Raw genomic sequence first — 18,669 nt, 5'->3', positions numbered from 1 at the left:
AAGCAAAGAAAAAAAGCGCTGTCATGTTTCCCTGTTCACAAGGGTGTATTAAAGATGGACACAGCCAGACCTGAAAGATAAGTCATGATCTCTGTGCTCTGAAGCCTCAACAACAGTCACCAAGTGATTTTTTTGGTGCTAAACGTTACTGCATTTGCTAAGAGTGCAAAATGCTAAGTAAGTAAAAGCAAGCAAACGTAGTTAGCAAGCTGTATTCATAAACGGCACAAGTGCAACAAACAGACACATACACAGCTACACAGGGAAAACTGTTTTGGTTTGAGGCTGTATGCTTTCCAATGCAGTTTAGTTTGCCTTTCTAATATGGTAGTGTATCGGGATTGACCACCAGTTCCTTTAATGGTCACTCGAGGCTTCCCCCAACACTAAGTCTGCTATTTTATTAGTCTGTATTAATGGGCGTCTGTGTCTTGAACTGGTAGAGCTTATGCATGCAACTTGCTAACCTAGATTGCTAGTGTCAGCTAACTTAAAACAACCTGATACCCTTGACTAAACAGGGTTGTTTCTGCCTCCACAAAGATAAAACAGTAATGACCAAAACACTAACACTGAGGATTCAAAATACAATCCAAAACCAACTGGCGTTATGGTGGCTCAGTCCATCATTTACATACATCTTTACATGACTCCCTTTTGGCTGTTAGTAGAAATGGAGATTTTTGGCACTTCCACTTGGCATCATTTTCAGCCCAGCGATTGCCGCTTGAGGAACATCTATTCTGTAGCATAATTAATCCCAAGACTAACCATGTCTGACCAATGCAAGCTTAGCCTCTATTGGAGGAAGTTTTGAAGGCCAATCGCTAAAATACCAAAATGCATACAACTTACAGTTAAAAATCCTCAAAAACAGACAGAGGCAAAACAGTGAAACTGGAACATTTACCTTGAGTCCTGGTGGTCCAGGTAATCCCATAATGCCAACAGGGCCCATGTCTCCCTGCAAACAATCACACCAACAGCCTTAAAACAATGTCCTTTGGAGGAATTTTGTTCAATAGCAAAACAAGTGTTGTTTTAAATTCATAGCAGATGCTCATAAAGAAAGAAAATAAATAATACTCCACAAAAAAGTTGTTTCGAACTAATTTTAGAAGGAAGAAAAATGAAAAAGCAGAGAGCAACAGACAACGAATCAAAGTGCATAAACCACAAATATAACTTTATGAAATCAGTTACAAGGACTGCGCAACACTCACAATAAGACCAGGGACTCCACATGGGCCAGGAGCTCCCAGCTCACCCTAGGAGGAATGGGAAAGAAGAAGAGAAAGAAGAGATACATGTGCACACTCAGGAGCATAGAGCTGTCAGTACGAGATGCGATTGAATGCGGCATGTTTCTATATTTGTTTTGTTGATTAGTATTTTCCTTATCCTGAGAAAATGTTTTCCTCTACTCTATCTCAGTTTAGCACTGAGTAAGCGACTTGGCACTTAACACACAGAGCAGATTGTTGCCCAAATGATCTACCCCACAGCCACATGCTATGCCTACATCCTCTCCAAGCCACGCATCCAATACAGAGATGGATGACACACAGCCCAGTGTGGCCTTCCTGTCGCTTCCTTTCTTTCTCTATGAATGAAAGGAGGTGGATTTAGCCAAATGGAACATCCCCTCTTCTCTCTGGAGAGAGAGGAAATGAAGCCAGGGGGATGCTCTCAGAGGTCAGCCAATCACAATCTAACACTGACCCAGTCAATCACAAGTGGTGAGTGTCAAGCTAAAGAAAGATGAGTGGCGAATGAAACTGCTGATGGTGCCCTCATATCAGTATGGATAATGATGAGTGAGGGAGAATGCCAAGATCTGACTCGTGGTTAGTCCTGAGTAAGTATAAAATGTTCCTGCTTTAAGTTTTGACTGTGTTAAAAACTTTTTCAGAATTATCCCTCTAGGTTACTTGATGTAGACTAAATAAATTTAAGTGCTACATTAAAATTTGTATGAAGTGCACCTGTTTGTTGCACTACAGCATTTTGTATGTAATCTTCTAAATGACACTGCAGTGTGATCGTTATGTGAAATCAGATTAAATCTGTGTCAGGTGTAACATTGTGGACTTCAGGGACAAATGGGAGGAAATGGATTCCACCAATCATGAGTAAATCGTGCAGGAATCCACATCTTTTCACTTACTGGGTTCCCATCAGGGCCAGGTGGTCCCCTCTCTCCAACGTCACCAAGAAAGCCCTGAGCACACAAAGAGACAGCATCGTCATGTAACCATAGAGAGAGAGTCTTTATTATATTCATTCTCTCAAAATGCCCATTTTGATGTTGAATGCATTTAGATATCACACGGGATGTCAGTTAAGTTATTACAGCAAACACAGGGGATAAACAAAGTGTTTTTCCAAAACGGAAGTTTCCAGAGTAAGGCCAAGTTATCAGATGTGCTCCCAGCATTTTCATTCCCCAGAGACCGGCAGGAAATTCCATGGCTGATTGTTTCCAAGCGACGAGTGTCTGTGTGTGCACGCACTGGCAGGGATTGCTCAGCAGCCCGCGAACCAAACCCCCAGGACGCGCCTAAATGGCTGAATAAAGCTGCTTGGCCCAGGAATTGCTGACTGTGCTCTTTTTTTTGCTTGGCGCTCGTAATTCCATTATAGAGGCAGAACAAGAGGAGTGATGCAGCCAAGAGGCCACACGCTCATCGTGTGCTTGTCAGTATGCCAAGGTCAACATGCAACCCACTGCACATTACACCTCAGTACTTGCCTATAGAAGGTAAGTGTTAGGGTTAGGGGAATGATAAATGGCAGAACTGCGGTGAGGTCTCTTTTATCGTGTCTACAGAGGGAAAGATCAAAAAGGGCTTGAGTCTTAAACAGATGGCAAAGATAGGGGCTGCTTGTGTGGCAAACAATCATTCCTTTTTTAGAAAATTAGGCAAAAGTGGATCAAGAAATAAACAGTAATTGGTGCAAAAACAAGAAACACGGAAAAATTTGCTGCTCCCAAACTGTCAATAACTCTCTCAGTTTTGATCAGAAACACATGCAACTCTTTTTTTCTCGTGCCGACAGTAAATCTCAGTGAGGATTTAATTATAGGATCTGTCCAATGAAAGTCTCTTCTCAAAGCTATGTGCAAATTCTAGCCAGTCATTCTATCTGTATGGGTGACACAAGAAAATGGGAGCAGTTTGATGTCATTCAAAATCTGAATTCAAAAAGACAATTTTCATCACACATATTCCCATTTGATAGAATGTGCCAGCTCTTTTGCTTGTCTGGTTCTCTTGCACTGCTGCTGAGTCAGGATGGAAAACAAAAAAAACCCAACTTCTTACACAAACTGATCTCACTTTTCACCACAGAGGAAGAGAAATGGCTTGCTCATGACTTGGCAATGAAGGGCTTACTCTTAGACCTTGGCATGTGTCACTGACCATTGCAGCATAATAAGACTGAAAAATCGTGTTCAACCGGACTAAGCCTGGGAAAAATATGTGATTCATACAAGTGGTTATGTGCAGTATTAGTATTTTCCATGTAAGCTTGGAAGGACGGGAAATTTGCTTCCAGGCGCCAATGACAATAGACCTCTCTCGTCTGTGGGTAGAGCTTCCAGAGGGCCAAACCCACAACTGACACATTATATTAGCCTATCAGTCTAACGCAACACAAGAACAGTAATAAGCACACTGTTTAACACATAAAGTTTCCAAATCAACTTCAGTCAGAGAAAATTAATTGCACTGATCATGAGATTTATAGACAGATAGCATTTTTTAACATTAAACTAGCAATAAGCTTAGTGGGAATATGATTATAATCTTCTGATATGTACTAAAGGAATCTATGCTTCCTCTTAGACTGTAGTAGGCTGAGCTTTTTGTGCCTCATATATGTATTTACGAGTAAGGCCAGGAGGGGTTTCACACTGAACTGAAGTCTCTGTCAGAGTAATGGTCATTTAATGGGCTTTATAGTAGCTCTGCACTGCAGTAAGGTCCCATAGATCACAAACACTGTCATTGCCATAAGGCTACATTAATAACTGAGAAGTATGTTGAGAGAAAACTTTACCGGCCTACCCATCTTGCCCTTCTTCCCATGAACACCAGGAATTCCCTACGAACAGGAAAGAAATGGATAAGAAGAAGAGTACATCATTTCAAAACCTGGACAACATTCAGCAATAAGACTCAATCTATTGGGCGGTGTGTAGTTTTGATGCTCCTCACAAGAACAAAATTATTGACTGAAAGCAGAGAACACCATTTCTTGAAACTTTACCAACTGTGGGGGGGGTAGGGGATAAAATATTCAAATTCCATCCTTCAGCTTGGTATCAGCAGATGACAAAACAATCTCAAAGGGTCCATTTAACAGCTGATCTGTAGTTTGCTATATTATTACATCATGATCCTCAGAAGTGTTCAGGAGAAAGTTGAAATCTGAACTTCTGATAAACAGAAGAGCTATAAAATGGATCATGAGGTGAGGTTATTTCATCAGATAAGACATTTGAAGCTCAACTTATTGGATACAAAATTGTGCATTCATTGTTTTTACTCAAGAGTAATGGATAGGTTTGCCTAGTGTGGTCTTAGTGTTTTGATCTAATGCCCTTGTTTTATTCAAGTAAATCTAATCTGGGTCTCATTTCCATTTCATAATTTTTGGGACATAATGCAGCCCAGTGGGTATTCTCTCTCAAAGCCACTAATACTCACTCTCTCGCCATCAGGACCAGGAAAGCCAAAAAGCCCAGGGATGCCAATGTGACCCTGGAGAGATAAATAAAAGATGGAGTAAAGGAACAGATAAGGCGAAGATAGATGGAAAAGCAAAAGGTGGATAAGGGGACATAATGAGACTGAGCAAAGATGCTGGGCATTGTGTAGGACTGTCAATAACACTAACACGTGTCTAAAAATCTTTATAAAGCCTTCAGCTGTGATGGGTCCATCTGCAACAGTGCTCTGCAAGGTTTATGTTACAGTTGAGTGGTCTCGAAGAGCCAAACCTTGAAGCAAGTGTATATGCCCATGGACTGCATGGTGCTGGCTTCCACGATGTAGTCCAAGGGCACATACCCTCACATCAGGGATCTCTGGAGATCTTCGTGCCAAACCTGCTCAGTGGAAAAGTAGAAATAACAATGACATGAAATGAGAAGCTTACATCTGGATGCATTATGCAGCACAGCTATAAAGTTTTATGATCTCTGGCTAGCATTACTAAAAACTGTATTGACTCTAACATACTTTAACTATATGAAGAAAACCATCTGTTACCATTATCGTCGCGTTAACGGGGAAAGATGAGCGGTGTTTATGACACTGGCTGTTTTATACAACCACACTGGTTAGGTAATTAAATTAGCATGATTTTCACAGCTCATTTAAGGAAAGCGAAGGTCCAACAGAGAAGAAACATGCTGCTCTCCCCTGTGGCCATCAGTAGCTGCTACATGAGGGAGCATGACAAAAACAGGAAACATTAAGAAATGGCAAAAGACTTGCAAAGTACCATAGAGAGTCTTACAAAAACACACATCCCAACACCACCACCAAGAAGAACTGCAACATCTACTTACCCTCACCCCTTTTATCCCCATTTTTCCTGCAGGCCCAGGAAAGCCCTAATTGTAATAGATAAAAAAAAACATATTTCAGTAGTTACAAACAGCTGCATTCATCTGAGATGCCATACAAGTAAATTTATATATTTAAATCGGCTGACTAGTCTACTTAACAATTAGCATCCACCTTTTGGATATTAAATTTTGTATCCTCTTTAAAATTCTGTTTAGCATAAACCCTGACATTTGCAACATTAATGCTTCAGCAGCATTCACATCTGTTTCCCAGAAAAACTGTCGTTTAATGCACCGGCACAAAACATGACTCTGCAACTATAAAGATCAACTTTCTGCTCAGGAGAGCTCCCAACAGCAAATTGTAAAGTCTTGACATAAACATATAGCCCTCCTGATTCCCAGCCTACAGATGGTAGGGGGTGCTAAAACCTAATCCACCACACATCTCTAAGTTCATATAGGGGATCAGGGAGTTTTGGCATAGTCAGTGCAGTAAAGCACAGAGGCAAACACAGAGACCTGTGCCTGAACACTAAGTTATCTTAAACATTCAAGGGTTGTAAATGAGGGAATAGCCAACCAGTTGTTTTTGGAGTTTAAAGCTGAGATAAAATAGATTTCTAATGTGGAGAAACTCTAATACTTCCCAGCTTTGACTTCTTCAGTTAGACTACTCCTAGAAGTGAAGCAAGGGATAATGCTCAGAGTTTTAAAGGACAGAAGAAGCTTTTATTGTGTGTGTGTGTGTGTGTGTGTGTGTGTGTGTGTGTGTGTGTGTGTGTGTGTGCGTGTGTGCGTGTGTGTGTGCGTGTACCTGGGGACATGTGGCATTAGTCACACTTTTATTACCTTTTCTTTCTTCAGGGTATCGCTTACGATAGAAACCCTTTTGACATTTTATTTTCTCACAAGACCAGGGGCATCCATCGCTGAAATTCCACCACAGGTAATTTTTCTTTTCAATCAGCAGCTACACACTTTTCATTCTGAGTTATCAAATTAGGTTTTTTTGTTGAGGCGCCGGTTTCAGAGATTTTTTATAGTTTTGCTACCATCCAGGATTATTACATGTAATTATTTCCTTGCTTAAGAAAACATAAGAATTCAATGCTCCACTGTAGTTCTCAGTATGTTCATCATTCTGACAGCAAGTAAAAATTACAAGATAGAATCTGATTTGTTCAAAAGTCCCAAATCAGCCCTAATTTTTCAAAAAGTTGAAGTCACAATAGAAAAAATGTGCCGGCCTCCATTTATTGTTTTATTTCCACACGTGTGTCTGTGTGTCTGTGTGTGTGTGTGTGTGTGTGTGTGTGTGTGTGTGTGTGTGTGTGTGTGTGTGTATCCCTGCTCAACCAGTGCCACAACTCTAGATTTACTGCACCTGCCTGCCAGGATAGCCTTTTGCCCCAGGGCTTCCATCATCTCCCCGCTCACCCTGTGGAGACAGAGACAGTAGAGAAATACGTGCTAGAAGAATGCGAGAGACTAAAAAGCAGGAAAAGGAAGGAAAAGAGGATGAGGAAAGGAAATATTCCTAGAATAAGGGCCTCTTTTGTGCACAAATGATTTCTGCTGCAGCCTCGCTGATTGCCGTCCTAGAAACTTAGGAAACAGAATAATTAAAACTGTAAGCAGACATATTTATGCCGTAATAAACAACAGTCAGTTGGTCCTATAGAGGAATTCAAAACCTCCAAGCTTTTCAATAGAGTCCTATTGTTTAGTCGAGTTGCCTAAGGAAAGAGGCGCCACTACAGACATTGCCACTCTAACCACTCAATTAATCCAACAGTAAGTGCTTTTATAATGTGGTCAAGCTTGCATGCTGTTAAGACTACTGTGAGCACAGCTCTGCATTGGTATGTTTATCCTTATCGACACACTGTATAATGCATGCGTCATCCCTTCATTGTGGTGAGACCAAATGAAATGCATCAATCAGAGAGTAACATTTAATTCTGTAAATATGGGAAAAGAAAATTACTAAATTACTTAATGAAGGAATGCAAATTACAGGCCCTTCATACACTATATTCATTTAAAACTGAGGTTTCTGCATTTTCAGATTCCTGGGAAAACTGGATTAACATGTTAAGACAGGCTAGAAGGATAATGTCATTAAAAACCATAATCAGAGAAACAGCAGTCATTGTTGCAGCTCCCCTTAATATTACACACACTCTAGAATATACTGCAGTCCAGTAAAATGCCACCACTAACCAGAACATCAGAGCTAAAGCTATAATTAACTCCTCGATGGCAGAAACTGCAAAAAGTGCATTACAGAGATTCAAAAGGTGCCCTTTAAAGCTTAACCGTTAATTGGTTTGCATTAGACTGTGCAGGTGCAAAATAAAGCAGACACCATTGGTAAGTAAGAAATATTGCACAACAGAGGGTTAAGATAAAATAATAAGTGTTGAGCTAAGGAAGAGCAAGACATTTTTCCAGAATTACTAAGCTTTATCAAATGGCATATTTAATTACAATTTATTTACAAATATTGCACCAGCACACACACACACACACACACACAGCACATGTACACAGCCATAGAAGTGATGTTACACACATTCTTAACTCCAGAGGGCAATACATAAAAAAATATTTCGTTCTTACAATCCTCACTCTTCCCATTGTCCACAGGTGGAAGTAATAAGTCAATAAGCAGTTTCTAGCTAATAAAAATATGCATGTAAACACATTCACGTGTTGCATTTATGAAAACATATCATTTATAAGTGTTTTAAGAAAAATATATAGTTAACTATTTCACTATCAGCTTAACGTTTGACACAGTTTACATTATCTGAAAAAAGTGCTCGAAAAAAAATGAACTTTAAACCTTTTTCTCCTTTATTGTGACACGATGCAATCTTCTAAGAGATATTTCACAGGTTTTAGATTCATGAAGATGGGAAAGGACTAGGGAGGGGAATGATCTAGAGTCTTCAAACTATTTAGCCTACTTGCACCTCTGCCAAAAAACTCCCACTATTTTCCCGCCAAGATTCCCAAATGACTAATATCTAACATCTCTAGTCACCATGTGTAAAGACATAATCACTGCTATTTTTTTTTTTAATGAACCCGGGTGTGCCTCTTTTACTAGTATTTTTCCTCTGTCACTCTCCCTTTCTCCTGTTTTGTTACTATAAATGGAAAGAAATGCTTAAGCGTTATGGGAACTGTCTCTGTAGACTCTTGGCTCTTTTACTTGGTAAGTAAACATACTGTGACAAACAGCTAACACACGCTGCAGCCATCAGACAGAAACATTTTTTATATTATACATGACAAAAAATATATTATAGAAATGCTATGATAAATGTCACAAGTATAAAAGTAAACGGACTAGGCTCTGAAAAATATTTATATATCAGTTTAACTAAACTCAATATTTGAAAAAATGGACTTTGAATTTAAACCAGTACTAAGTTAATAGGTTAAGCCTCTGTGTCTCCCTTTAACAGGCTCTATGGACCTCTATAAAAAAATAAGTACAGTACATTCCTACTAGAAAATTATATATTTTAATAAAAGCATATTTTTTATAAAAGTGATATAAATGATCACAAAAATGCAATGTCAAATCTAAATCAAGACGTCTAGAACAAAGACTTTTAGGCAGATGAAACCAAAGTGGAGATGTGTCAATGCAGAGCGTCATATATGGTGAAAATCAAACACAGTAAATCAGCACAAATGCCTCACCCCAGCTGTCAAACATAGTGGAGGAGGAGTAATGGTTTGGTTCTGTTTTACAGCCACAGGACCTGGGCGCTTTGCAGTGTTTAAGTCAACTATGAACTCCTCTGTATACCAAAACATTCATGAGTCAAAACTGAGACAGCTATCTGACAGCCAAGCTTGGCCAAAATTCCTCCACAAGAAAATAAGTGACTGATTAAGTGATATAGAAGATCATTGCTTCAAAATATTGCAGCTTAAGGTGCTTCTACAGGCTACTGGGTCATGGTTTGTATTTAGTTTTTCACAGGATGCTATGCTGTCCTGTGAAAATCTTTCTTTTTTCACATCACAATAACAGACACAATCTCCTTTATTTGGATATTGACACTATGATCAAACGAGGCGCCTGTTTCATTCTGAAGGATCAAACGGGCTCCTCCATGTAAACACTGTGTGAAGGCTAAGAAAACCGAACCTTTTCTCAGTACATGACATTAAACTGTTACCATGCTCCTGTAAAAAATACTCACAGGTTCACCCGGGAGACCAGCAGGACCAGGATATCCTTTTTGTCCCTGTTGACAAAAAAACACAAAAAAAGCAACAAGTTAAAAGTTAATACTAATAATTAATACTAAGTAAAATGATTGTGCCATATAATATTCCAGTCACAATTCCACAAGGAAGTTCAGTGTTAAGTGCCTTGGAGCAAAAAGACGGTTTATCTTGGAAGGGAAAAAAGTTAAATGGTCACTCGTCAAATTCAATTAATTTTTTCTTTTCTTTTTATCACCTTGCGTTCAAGAGTGCCTCAGTTAAGATTGCAGGGGTTTAAATTATGCTAGTAGTTTCCAGCTGCCTTAGAGAAAATTTGACTTTGTTTTCCTATAAAAAAGTTCAATAAAATGACTTCATAAAAACCTGGAAGGCTTAGCTTAAAAGGCTCCACAGCACAAGCAAACGTAATAAATGTGAAACTAATAAACCACTTACTGCCTGGTGAACCCTGAATAAGGCATTTCTTTACCATTTCTACACAAGAACAATGACATTTTATTTATTGTTGTGGCACAGCTACTTGGCTTTGGGTTAGTCTAATCATTGCCACCGCCGCACCCTGACAAAACAATTCAGTATCATCTTGCATTAATTAAGCCAATAAACCAATTAGGCAGTAATGCGCAAAACCCAAAAGGGTAATTAATGGTCACCTTCATGCCCTGTGATCTCAAATGAGCTTGCCAGCTGGCTACAAAATGTATTAATCTTTTCACAGTCAAGATCTGTGGCAATAAATAAAGACATGAAGTCATCTCTGGGGGGAGAAAAAGTTGATTATCTGAAGTGTAAAGTCATTAGCCACAAGCTGTTTTGGCCTGACAGCAGCAGCACAAATAAACCACAGTCAGACAGAGGCTGAAAAAATTAGTAACTGTGTGTACAGTAAATAAAGTCGACATCAAGAGATCAATGCAAAGCACTCCCGAACCAAACACCAGAGTGTAAAAAGGGACATCAAAATTCTCCTTACACAAACATCCTCTGAGGTATATGGTAGTATCGATGTAAAGGGTCAACTTTAAAGGTTTCTTTACTTAGTTCATGCTGGCTCGGTGAAGGAAAATGCCACTCGATAAAAAAATAATGCAGCTGGGCACATTTTAAAGTTGTAATTTGACTTTTTTGAGCTGACATTCTGTTTTCTGCTGTCTTCTGTGTTTTTGGAGAAAGAGTCTTCATTAGAATTTAAAGTAAAGTGTGTGTTTTTTTTTAAATTATTTGTTTGGTTGGCTGTTTTTTTTTCCCATAATGATTGGCTGTCCAAAGATAGTAAGTATTAATGGACAGCATGAGTCTGGGTTGAAAGTCTGAGAAAGATTGACACTGACAGCCACAGAGCCGATAAGTAAAATCTGGCTGGCAGGTTGACATCTTGAACTGATAAAAAAAGAAAAAAAAAAAAAGAAAAGCCTTGTGCAACATCTTAGAAATGTGAGCTATCCCACAAACCAATTAAACAAAACTAAAGTTTATTATGTCATCGTGGCGTAAGAACTCATCCTTTAAACAAGCAGACAAAGTAATGCATTCATTGAAGTTTGGTTCATGAACATTCATGAGCTGACTTTTACCAACACTCTGTGATTGTGTCTTAGTTCAAAAGGTCCTCACAAAGAAATAAGCACGCTTTCAAGGACAACTGTCTTTCTGAGATTCATATTTTCTGCACAGATCAAAGCCAGATGTCAGCCGATCGGCCACAGTAATTCTCTCAGACACTGTTATATTCACGTTTTGTGAAACTCCTGATTATTTGTCTATTTATCTGCAGACAAGCCACACAGTGCTGAGAGATGGAAATAATTGATAGGATTTTCGAGGGTAGATGAGTCTCCTGCTGGAGCCAAAGCAATGCAGCCACAAAAGAACAAAAGAATGTGTCTGGGCTTTCCAGCACAGCCAATACAGCCGAGTACAGTAAAAATAGGGAAAAGAAATCTGTGCATGCGTGTCGTATGTGGGCTAAACAAAAATCGGACCACTTTCACGGCTCTGTAAATCCATTGTGTGACACAAAATGGCAGAATCCATTGTGCGAGAAAAAAAGATGGCAAGGTATCATTATCTTCATTAGTTCTTCTTGTTCATGAAGAGCAAACAGTTTTAATTAGTGTAACTCACACCAGATCAACCCTACAGCCAACAGGCGAAGCGAAGCAGCAGCACCGTCTCCGCTGCGTGAAGAATAAGTAACAGATTGTACTTGGCAGACAAAAAATACATTGTTCTTTCCATAGATTTTTAATTTTATTATAACAAAAACCTAATCCCACCTGGCAAGCCTTGGGCTTCTTTCTTGGACAAATCAGCAAATAAAGGTAAGAGAATATTTTTATACGGAGCTGCAGAGCAGGAAGTAAAAAATGTGGAGGAGTGCACACCTAATAAAAAATTTGAGTGTTGTTGCAGTGTGCCATCATCAGAGCTGGCTGTGTAAATGGAACACAGGTTCAGAACCGGTAGTACTCTTTGCAGAGTTTTGGTTTGACACACACACATGCATGAGTCTCTTCTTATTTTACAGCGCAAACCACTGATTGACTCCCAGGCAACCTTCCCATTACATCTTTACACATTTCCCACAGCGAGAAAGGCTGTTTCTGGCAGAAAGCCAAGGGACTGAGAAGAAAACTCAGCGAAAACCGTCCATGAAGCGGTGACAGGTCATAGCTTTGCAGGCTGGTTAGACAGACAAAGGAACAACCCTCGAGGTTCATCAGAGGCAGGTGATGGAATTTCAGCGTAATTGTAATACAAAAGTGCACTATAGGGAGTTTTGCCTTACTTAGTACAATCAAAAAAAAAGTCTAAGTCAAGAACAGCTGCAAGCAATGAGGTGTCTCGTGGCTTTCAGAGGAGCCAAGCTGATTGCTTTGTTTTTATTAGCTGGATACAAACTGCATTTTAATACTTTTTAGGGCTGTCAGCAGTTTCTTGCACAGACACGGGCCTTTTAAGTTTAACGTGAACTTGTGTTACCGGAATCTCACCTGACCTTATAACCAGAACAAGAACAGAGGATCTGTTACAGCTATTTAACCTCCGCAAGGATGCTGCTTTCAGCCTACCAAAGATCCACAATTACCATAACTCAGCTGAAAGAATATCAGCTTTTCCCATGACTCCATGTTCCATGACTCAGAAGACGAGGAGAGGCCTTCCTTTTTTTTTCCAGTTGGAGCCTTCCCCACTACTAAACTGAATTGAGGGAAACTGAGCACACCAGATGGTTTTTCACAGTCAGCCCTGTCTGATTGCATAACAAACTGCTGGCGCTCCCGCCAAAGCATTATTGCACTCATATTATTGGGTCCCAAGTGAGAACACGGCTGTGTGTATGTGCATGCGTCTCAATGAGAACAAAAGTTGCTTATAAGGGGTTTCTCAGATTGTGTAACAGCCATTTTTAATTAGCATTCTTCAGGCATCCGATTCCTGACCTTTCTCTGACCTTTTACTGTACCGATGTAGCTTTTACTTCTTTCTATCTTCACCAGAGTATAAATTTGAGAGCTGCCCACAAGAGGAGCAGTGTGATCATATACTGTCAAGTGCAATTTAAAAGAAGCTTTGTCTGTGGATTTTCTTCCATAAGCTTTTATGACTTTGTTTACTGCTGCAGCAGCCCATCGGGTAACTCATCTCTAACGCTCTCTGCCAAGTTTCCTTTCTTCTGTCTCATTTTATCCAGACTGAAAGCTGTGTGTAACCTGTAAACACTTCAAACTATTTCAACACCATATTAATTCAATTCTTTATTTAGATTCACTGCTGCTAAGTAGGCAGTGCAGGTCGCCTCATTGAAAAATTCCATATGAATATAATACATCTGGATTTCAGTCTGTGGATCCTACAGTGTTTCTGAGATTTATTCTTACTGAATCTGGAGGAAGCTTTGGAAATTAGAGGGAAGAAGTGTCTGTGAGGTCTGCTGGTTACTGGAATGAGCCATAGCTGGAGAAGGCAAGTAAACATTTTTCTAACATTAGCTGCTGTTGTTAGGAATGAAGAATTAGGTGAAACCCTGGCAAGGACAACCTCCAAACCTAATCAACATTTCTCATTGACACATTTCCAAAGATTTCAGGCTCTTTAATCATTAAAGAGCGAGGCTAGTGACATTCTACGTTTTTCTTAATATTAAGAAACTCAATGAAAAGACTTAGCTAGAAGTCGCGTAGACAGGCTTCATTCCTACAGTGCTGCAGTTATGTAAAACTATTATTGTAAAACAAATTCTATGCAAAAGTACGATCAGATTTACCATTTTATTTGTACACTGTGCATAGTAAGAAATCCAGACAAGTGCCAGACCACTTGAGATGTGCAATTACTGTGAGGGGCTTGGGAAAAGGCCAAAGATAAAATGAACAAGGCCACTGAGAAAACACTCTGCTAACCGTCACTCTCTGTCAGGATAACCCAGCGCAGTGGTATCCAAAGAACGTTAAATAATGCTGATTGCGAACAAGACCAGATCACAGCGCTAACCCACATTCATAAGTTGTCCTACTTTTTTAGAAGTACTGCTCTCCAGAGTGAATGACATAACAACCGAGGAAACCATGTAAAACTTTTCACCCGGCAATCTTTATTTTCCCCTCAGATGCCTTCATTATATTTTAGGCCTGCGACACAGATGATGTAACAGGCCTGGTATTCAAATATTTCATTTTCCAAACCAGTGGGGAGCTAGAACACAGGTGTGCTCCTTGACTTCTGCATTATGTTAGGCTGTTTTCCAAACAAGAACTCAAACATTCATGTTTGGCTGAAAGCCCCACACAGACCGACAGATTCCACCTTCAAAGGCAAGAGAGCTAAAGAGCGTTCATTTGATTTACGGATCCTCGTTATACAGGACTGAGTCAGTCCTTCATTCTTGATGTGTCTGATTTATGTGTGAAAACACTGTCAGAAAGGAGAAAGAATGGACAGAAACCAAGAATTTGAACTTTCATGGAAGAGAATCAGCAAACTGTGATGGCAATTAATTACTTCCTGGCAGATTTACAAACAAATACATACACAGTTTCAGTTTGTGAGCCAAAGCAGCCGTTTTACCTTTCGTCCGTCTTGGCCAGGCAGCCCAGGGGGGCCCGTGACACCAGGTTCTCCCTAAAATGGCAAATGAGGACACATTCAGTTTATCGACATATTTACATGCCTATGTCTGCGGATAATCCAACAGATTTAAGGAAGGAAATGTGATAATGTGTATACTTTTTGTCCTTTTGGGGATTGACCAGGGGACAGTCCAGGATCTCCTTTTTGTCCCTAGAACATAAAAAAGAGAAAGCATTAATTTTTCATGACGAGTACAACATGTTCTAGTCTGCCAGAGCTTTTTATTGCACAAATTTCAACACTGATCCTCACAAGGTGCAGAGAACTTTGAATTTTATTTTTTGGTTTATATAATCAAAGAGTAACAAGTTCATTAAATTATTGGTGGTTGTATTTACGCAACTGTGCAGTCCATTTATGCCCTCCTGTGACTCAGTTTACATCAAGCTAGGGAGAAGCAATGGGGAGTGACTGTGTACATTCTTCTCCCTTTTCGGGCAGTGGGAATCCTGTCAGTGCGGCCTGGGTCAGCATTCAGTGTTCAATTTTAATAGTGAAAGAACTGCCATGTAATTTGTGCAACCATGTCCAAGTGGAAGCACAGTATAGCATTTCCTGTGTTAGTGGTTATCATAGTGGTAATCAGGTGATGTGATAAAGCACCCAAACGGTACAGCTATAATCAACGAGGTGATTGAAAATGCTGTAACACATTACATTTGACTCCAAGTGTGGAAAGTGTGGAAATAAATCATCCTCTTTTATGACGCACATTGCAGCTTGCAACCAAAGCCTGTTTTCAAAGAAAGTAAACTTCTTATAGCAAATAGCAACAGCACATTAGCATATGAGCATAGATGGAAAGTCATGCATAGTTTTAAAAGAACACTTTTCATTTTTGTACTGGATAATTCCCCCCTTCACAGCATATCGGCCCATTTAAACTTGCATGTTTGTGTCAGTTACCACTTGGCACTGAATAACCTCTTGCAGTTTCTCCAGACTGATTTCTTTATAGTGCAGGGAGCAACACGCATATACAAACACTGTCTTTTCACTCTCCTTGAACTAGATTATCTGAAGGGTTTAAGGGTTGGAAAAAGATGTGGAATTAGTTAATAACTTCTGCAAGCTCAAGACCTTAATAAGCACTTTTACCTTCTGCTGATTTATCCATTTTCTATTCCTTCCTTTTCATTTTTTAAGCCTAATGGTCAGGTACTTACAGTAGCGAGTAAGTGAAAATATTTTTGATTCAATTTATCATAATTACATCTAAATATACAAACAAACAAAAAAACAGCATAGCGTGCTTTCATTTGACTGGCTCGGTTTTTCTAAGTGCAGCGAACGGGGCCAAATCAGACAGTCTGCAGTTTGACGGTTAAGTGCAAATGAGTCAAAATGAACCAGCTCAGGTTTTCTGTTCCAGATAACGCATATTTACTAAATAAGACCTAACAAAAATATAATAGGACTTTTTTTTCTCACAGTTATAGCAGGCCAAACCAAGATATGAGTTTTGGAAAACGCTGTAATTGGATGCATTCAAATGGATTAGGTACGGACGTGAAGTATGGGCAATTTCCGTTTTATTCCAACAAAGTTAAACAAGGAGATCCTTTTATGATAGCAGCCTGACAATTGAAATCAGCTGAAGAGCAGGCTGGTGTCAAGTACATGCAAATGATTGAGACAGAGAAGCTTAAAACTGCTGTTCTCTTTTGAAGGGAAACAAATGGCTTTTCAAAGTGGTAGAAGGAGCCAAAAGGATCTGACCTCCGACATGCAAACTAAGTAAAATCCCAAACAAGCATTGGATGACAAGGAAAAAAAAGAAAGAAATGTCCTCAGTTAGAATATGGAGAATGAAGGAAATGTTTTATGCCACATAAAAAGTTTTGCCATTCATTTCATTTCAGTTATATTATACTATCCTGCCTGACTGCAAGTACTTGTATCGATGAGGGGTTCTCGTTACAGTTTTGCCGAAGGATAATTATACTTTATTCAGCGCTAGCAAGGCCAACTGATGGTCACACCAAATACTCAAAAACACTCAAGTTTCTCATCCGACTAATATAGCACGGTACACTTCAATAGTTGTAAATATCATTTTTTTGTAAAACCTTCTATTTCATTCCAGTATTGTTTATTAGCTATTAACAATGTAATTGTTGGTGCCAAAAGTGTAGCTTGTATAAAAATGAAACAACAGTGCCAATGTTCAATGTGGTGGATGGAAACATGACACCCAGAGCAGAGGAATTAAATAAAAAAGTCTTACTCTTTTAATGTTGTTTTATTAGATAGACTAACATGAATAATCTTCTAGCATAAGTCATGGCAGTCACTACTATTTAAAATGTAGATGTACCTTCATTCCAGGCAGTCCAGGACGACCCGGATTTCCATGGGGGCCAGGAGGACCCTAAAAATCAGAGATTCGTGTGATGAAAGAGGACACAGAGGAAATGTAGTCATTAAAGAAGCAGCAAAAGAAAGAAGTCCTACATGTGTGCTATTCACAGATGTGCAGTTCACAATTTCAATGTGTTGTGAGACATGAGGTCCTCTCTGCTTGAGTATGGGTGCCCTGTGCCTGCTTGTCCAGATATGATTGTGATTTTCCTCACCTTTACACTTTTCCGCTGTTTTCTGCAGTCCCACATCATATTGCGTGGTAACTTTGTGCCACAAACTGTAGGAGTATTAAGACCTATCTCTGCCAAATATTTTATCAAATGCGCCATCTCCTACAAAGCAGGGGATGGTAAAGGAAAAAAGAACGAGGATACAAGTTTTATTTTTCAAGTTGAACTTATTAAAAATTCAAGCAGTCTGCAAAAAGAGAATGTTTGGAAAATTAAAGCCACGACTTCCTGAGGCTTTCAAGTGAAGAGTCTTCAGTTCATCTGCACCACACCTTGTGCGGTGGGGATGAAATGCTGAGCATTGGAAAATCTTCTCCAGCAAAGTTGAAAGCAATGAAACATGTTGAAAAGGCCCTGAACGGGAAGCTACTGTAACTTCAACCAGTTCTTTGAGTTGCAAAGAGTTTCCATGAGTTGTGAAGAGACACATTCCCCCCCAAGCTGGAGGTGAAAGTGAGGGATTGAATTACTCTGAGTAAAATAGACAGGGGCCAAAAGGTGTAAGTGTACGGTTGGGTGATCCAGCCAGTTTCTGTCTCTGTTATTTATCGTGCTGTATTATCACACTGTGGAGAGTCCACAGCCTGGACAGTTCCCCTCAAACTGGCCAGACCTCTCCCCAAGCAGACGCTTGCTGCTGGACATATGGAGACACTTAACAGAAGCTCATCTACAGATTTCCTTCTCCTCTTCTAGTCAGACCATTCTGCCTTTCAGCTCAATATGAAAACGTATGGAAGTCATTAGCTTCAGATAGGAAGCAAGGACGAAAGAGAAACTGAGAAAAAGAGAGGTCAGGATAGTGTATTACAAATTACATTCTCACAGTACATAAGGTAAGGAGGCCTAATAATGATGACAAGCTGTTTGGGTGATATCCCAGCAGGGAAAAGAATAATAAGTAGAATGCATACATTTGTCAAAGTGCCTTCACATTATTAATTATTAAAATGAGCCCTGACAAGTGGTCATTTAGAGACCACCAGCACATAACCGCAAGATAATGAATACTAATAAGATATAGAAGCACACAAACACACCTGAGGTCTGCAGATGAAGGGTACCTATGTGCCAGCACTGTGACCAGGTTTATGATGTGGGGCAAGG

The 18,669-nt window shown here is 39.6% G+C and overlaps 1 protein-coding gene across 2 annotated transcripts in view; it reads right to left on the bottom strand.

Moving 5' to 3' along the window:
• Positions 1-18,669, bottom strand: part of col27a1b (collagen, type XXVII, alpha 1b) — a 66,411-nt gene that overhangs the window by 32,612 nt on the left and 15,130 nt on the right. For both annotated transcript variants that reach the window (XM_026188457.1, XM_026188456.1), the window contains 11 exons: positions 17,286-17,339; positions 15,065-15,118; positions 14,906-14,959; positions 9,811-9,855; positions 6,969-7,022; positions 5,582-5,626; positions 4,716-4,769; positions 4,066-4,110; positions 2,168-2,221; positions 1,224-1,268; positions 911-964 (listed from right to left, as the gene is read on the bottom strand). In XM_026188457.1, coding sequence (XP_026044242.1) covers positions 911-964; positions 1,224-1,268; positions 2,168-2,221; positions 4,066-4,110; positions 4,716-4,769; positions 5,582-5,626; positions 6,969-7,022; positions 9,811-9,855; positions 14,906-14,959; positions 15,065-15,118; positions 17,286-17,339 — 558 coding nt within the window. The remainder of the gene's footprint in view (positions 1-910; positions 965-1,223; positions 1,269-2,167; positions 2,222-4,065; positions 4,111-4,715; positions 4,770-5,581; positions 5,627-6,968; positions 7,023-9,810; positions 9,856-14,905; positions 14,960-15,064; positions 15,119-17,285; positions 17,340-18,669) is intronic.

The sequence above is a fragment of the Astatotilapia calliptera genome, chromosome 12 (assembly GCF_900246225.1).
Source record: "Astatotilapia calliptera chromosome 12, fAstCal1.2, whole genome shotgun sequence".
In the NCBI taxonomy this organism is placed as follows: domain Eukaryota; kingdom Metazoa; phylum Chordata; class Actinopteri; order Cichliformes; family Cichlidae; genus Astatotilapia; species Astatotilapia calliptera.
The sequence above is the reverse complement of the archived record's forward strand: the minus strand, read 5'-3'. Positions and strand labels throughout refer to the sequence as shown.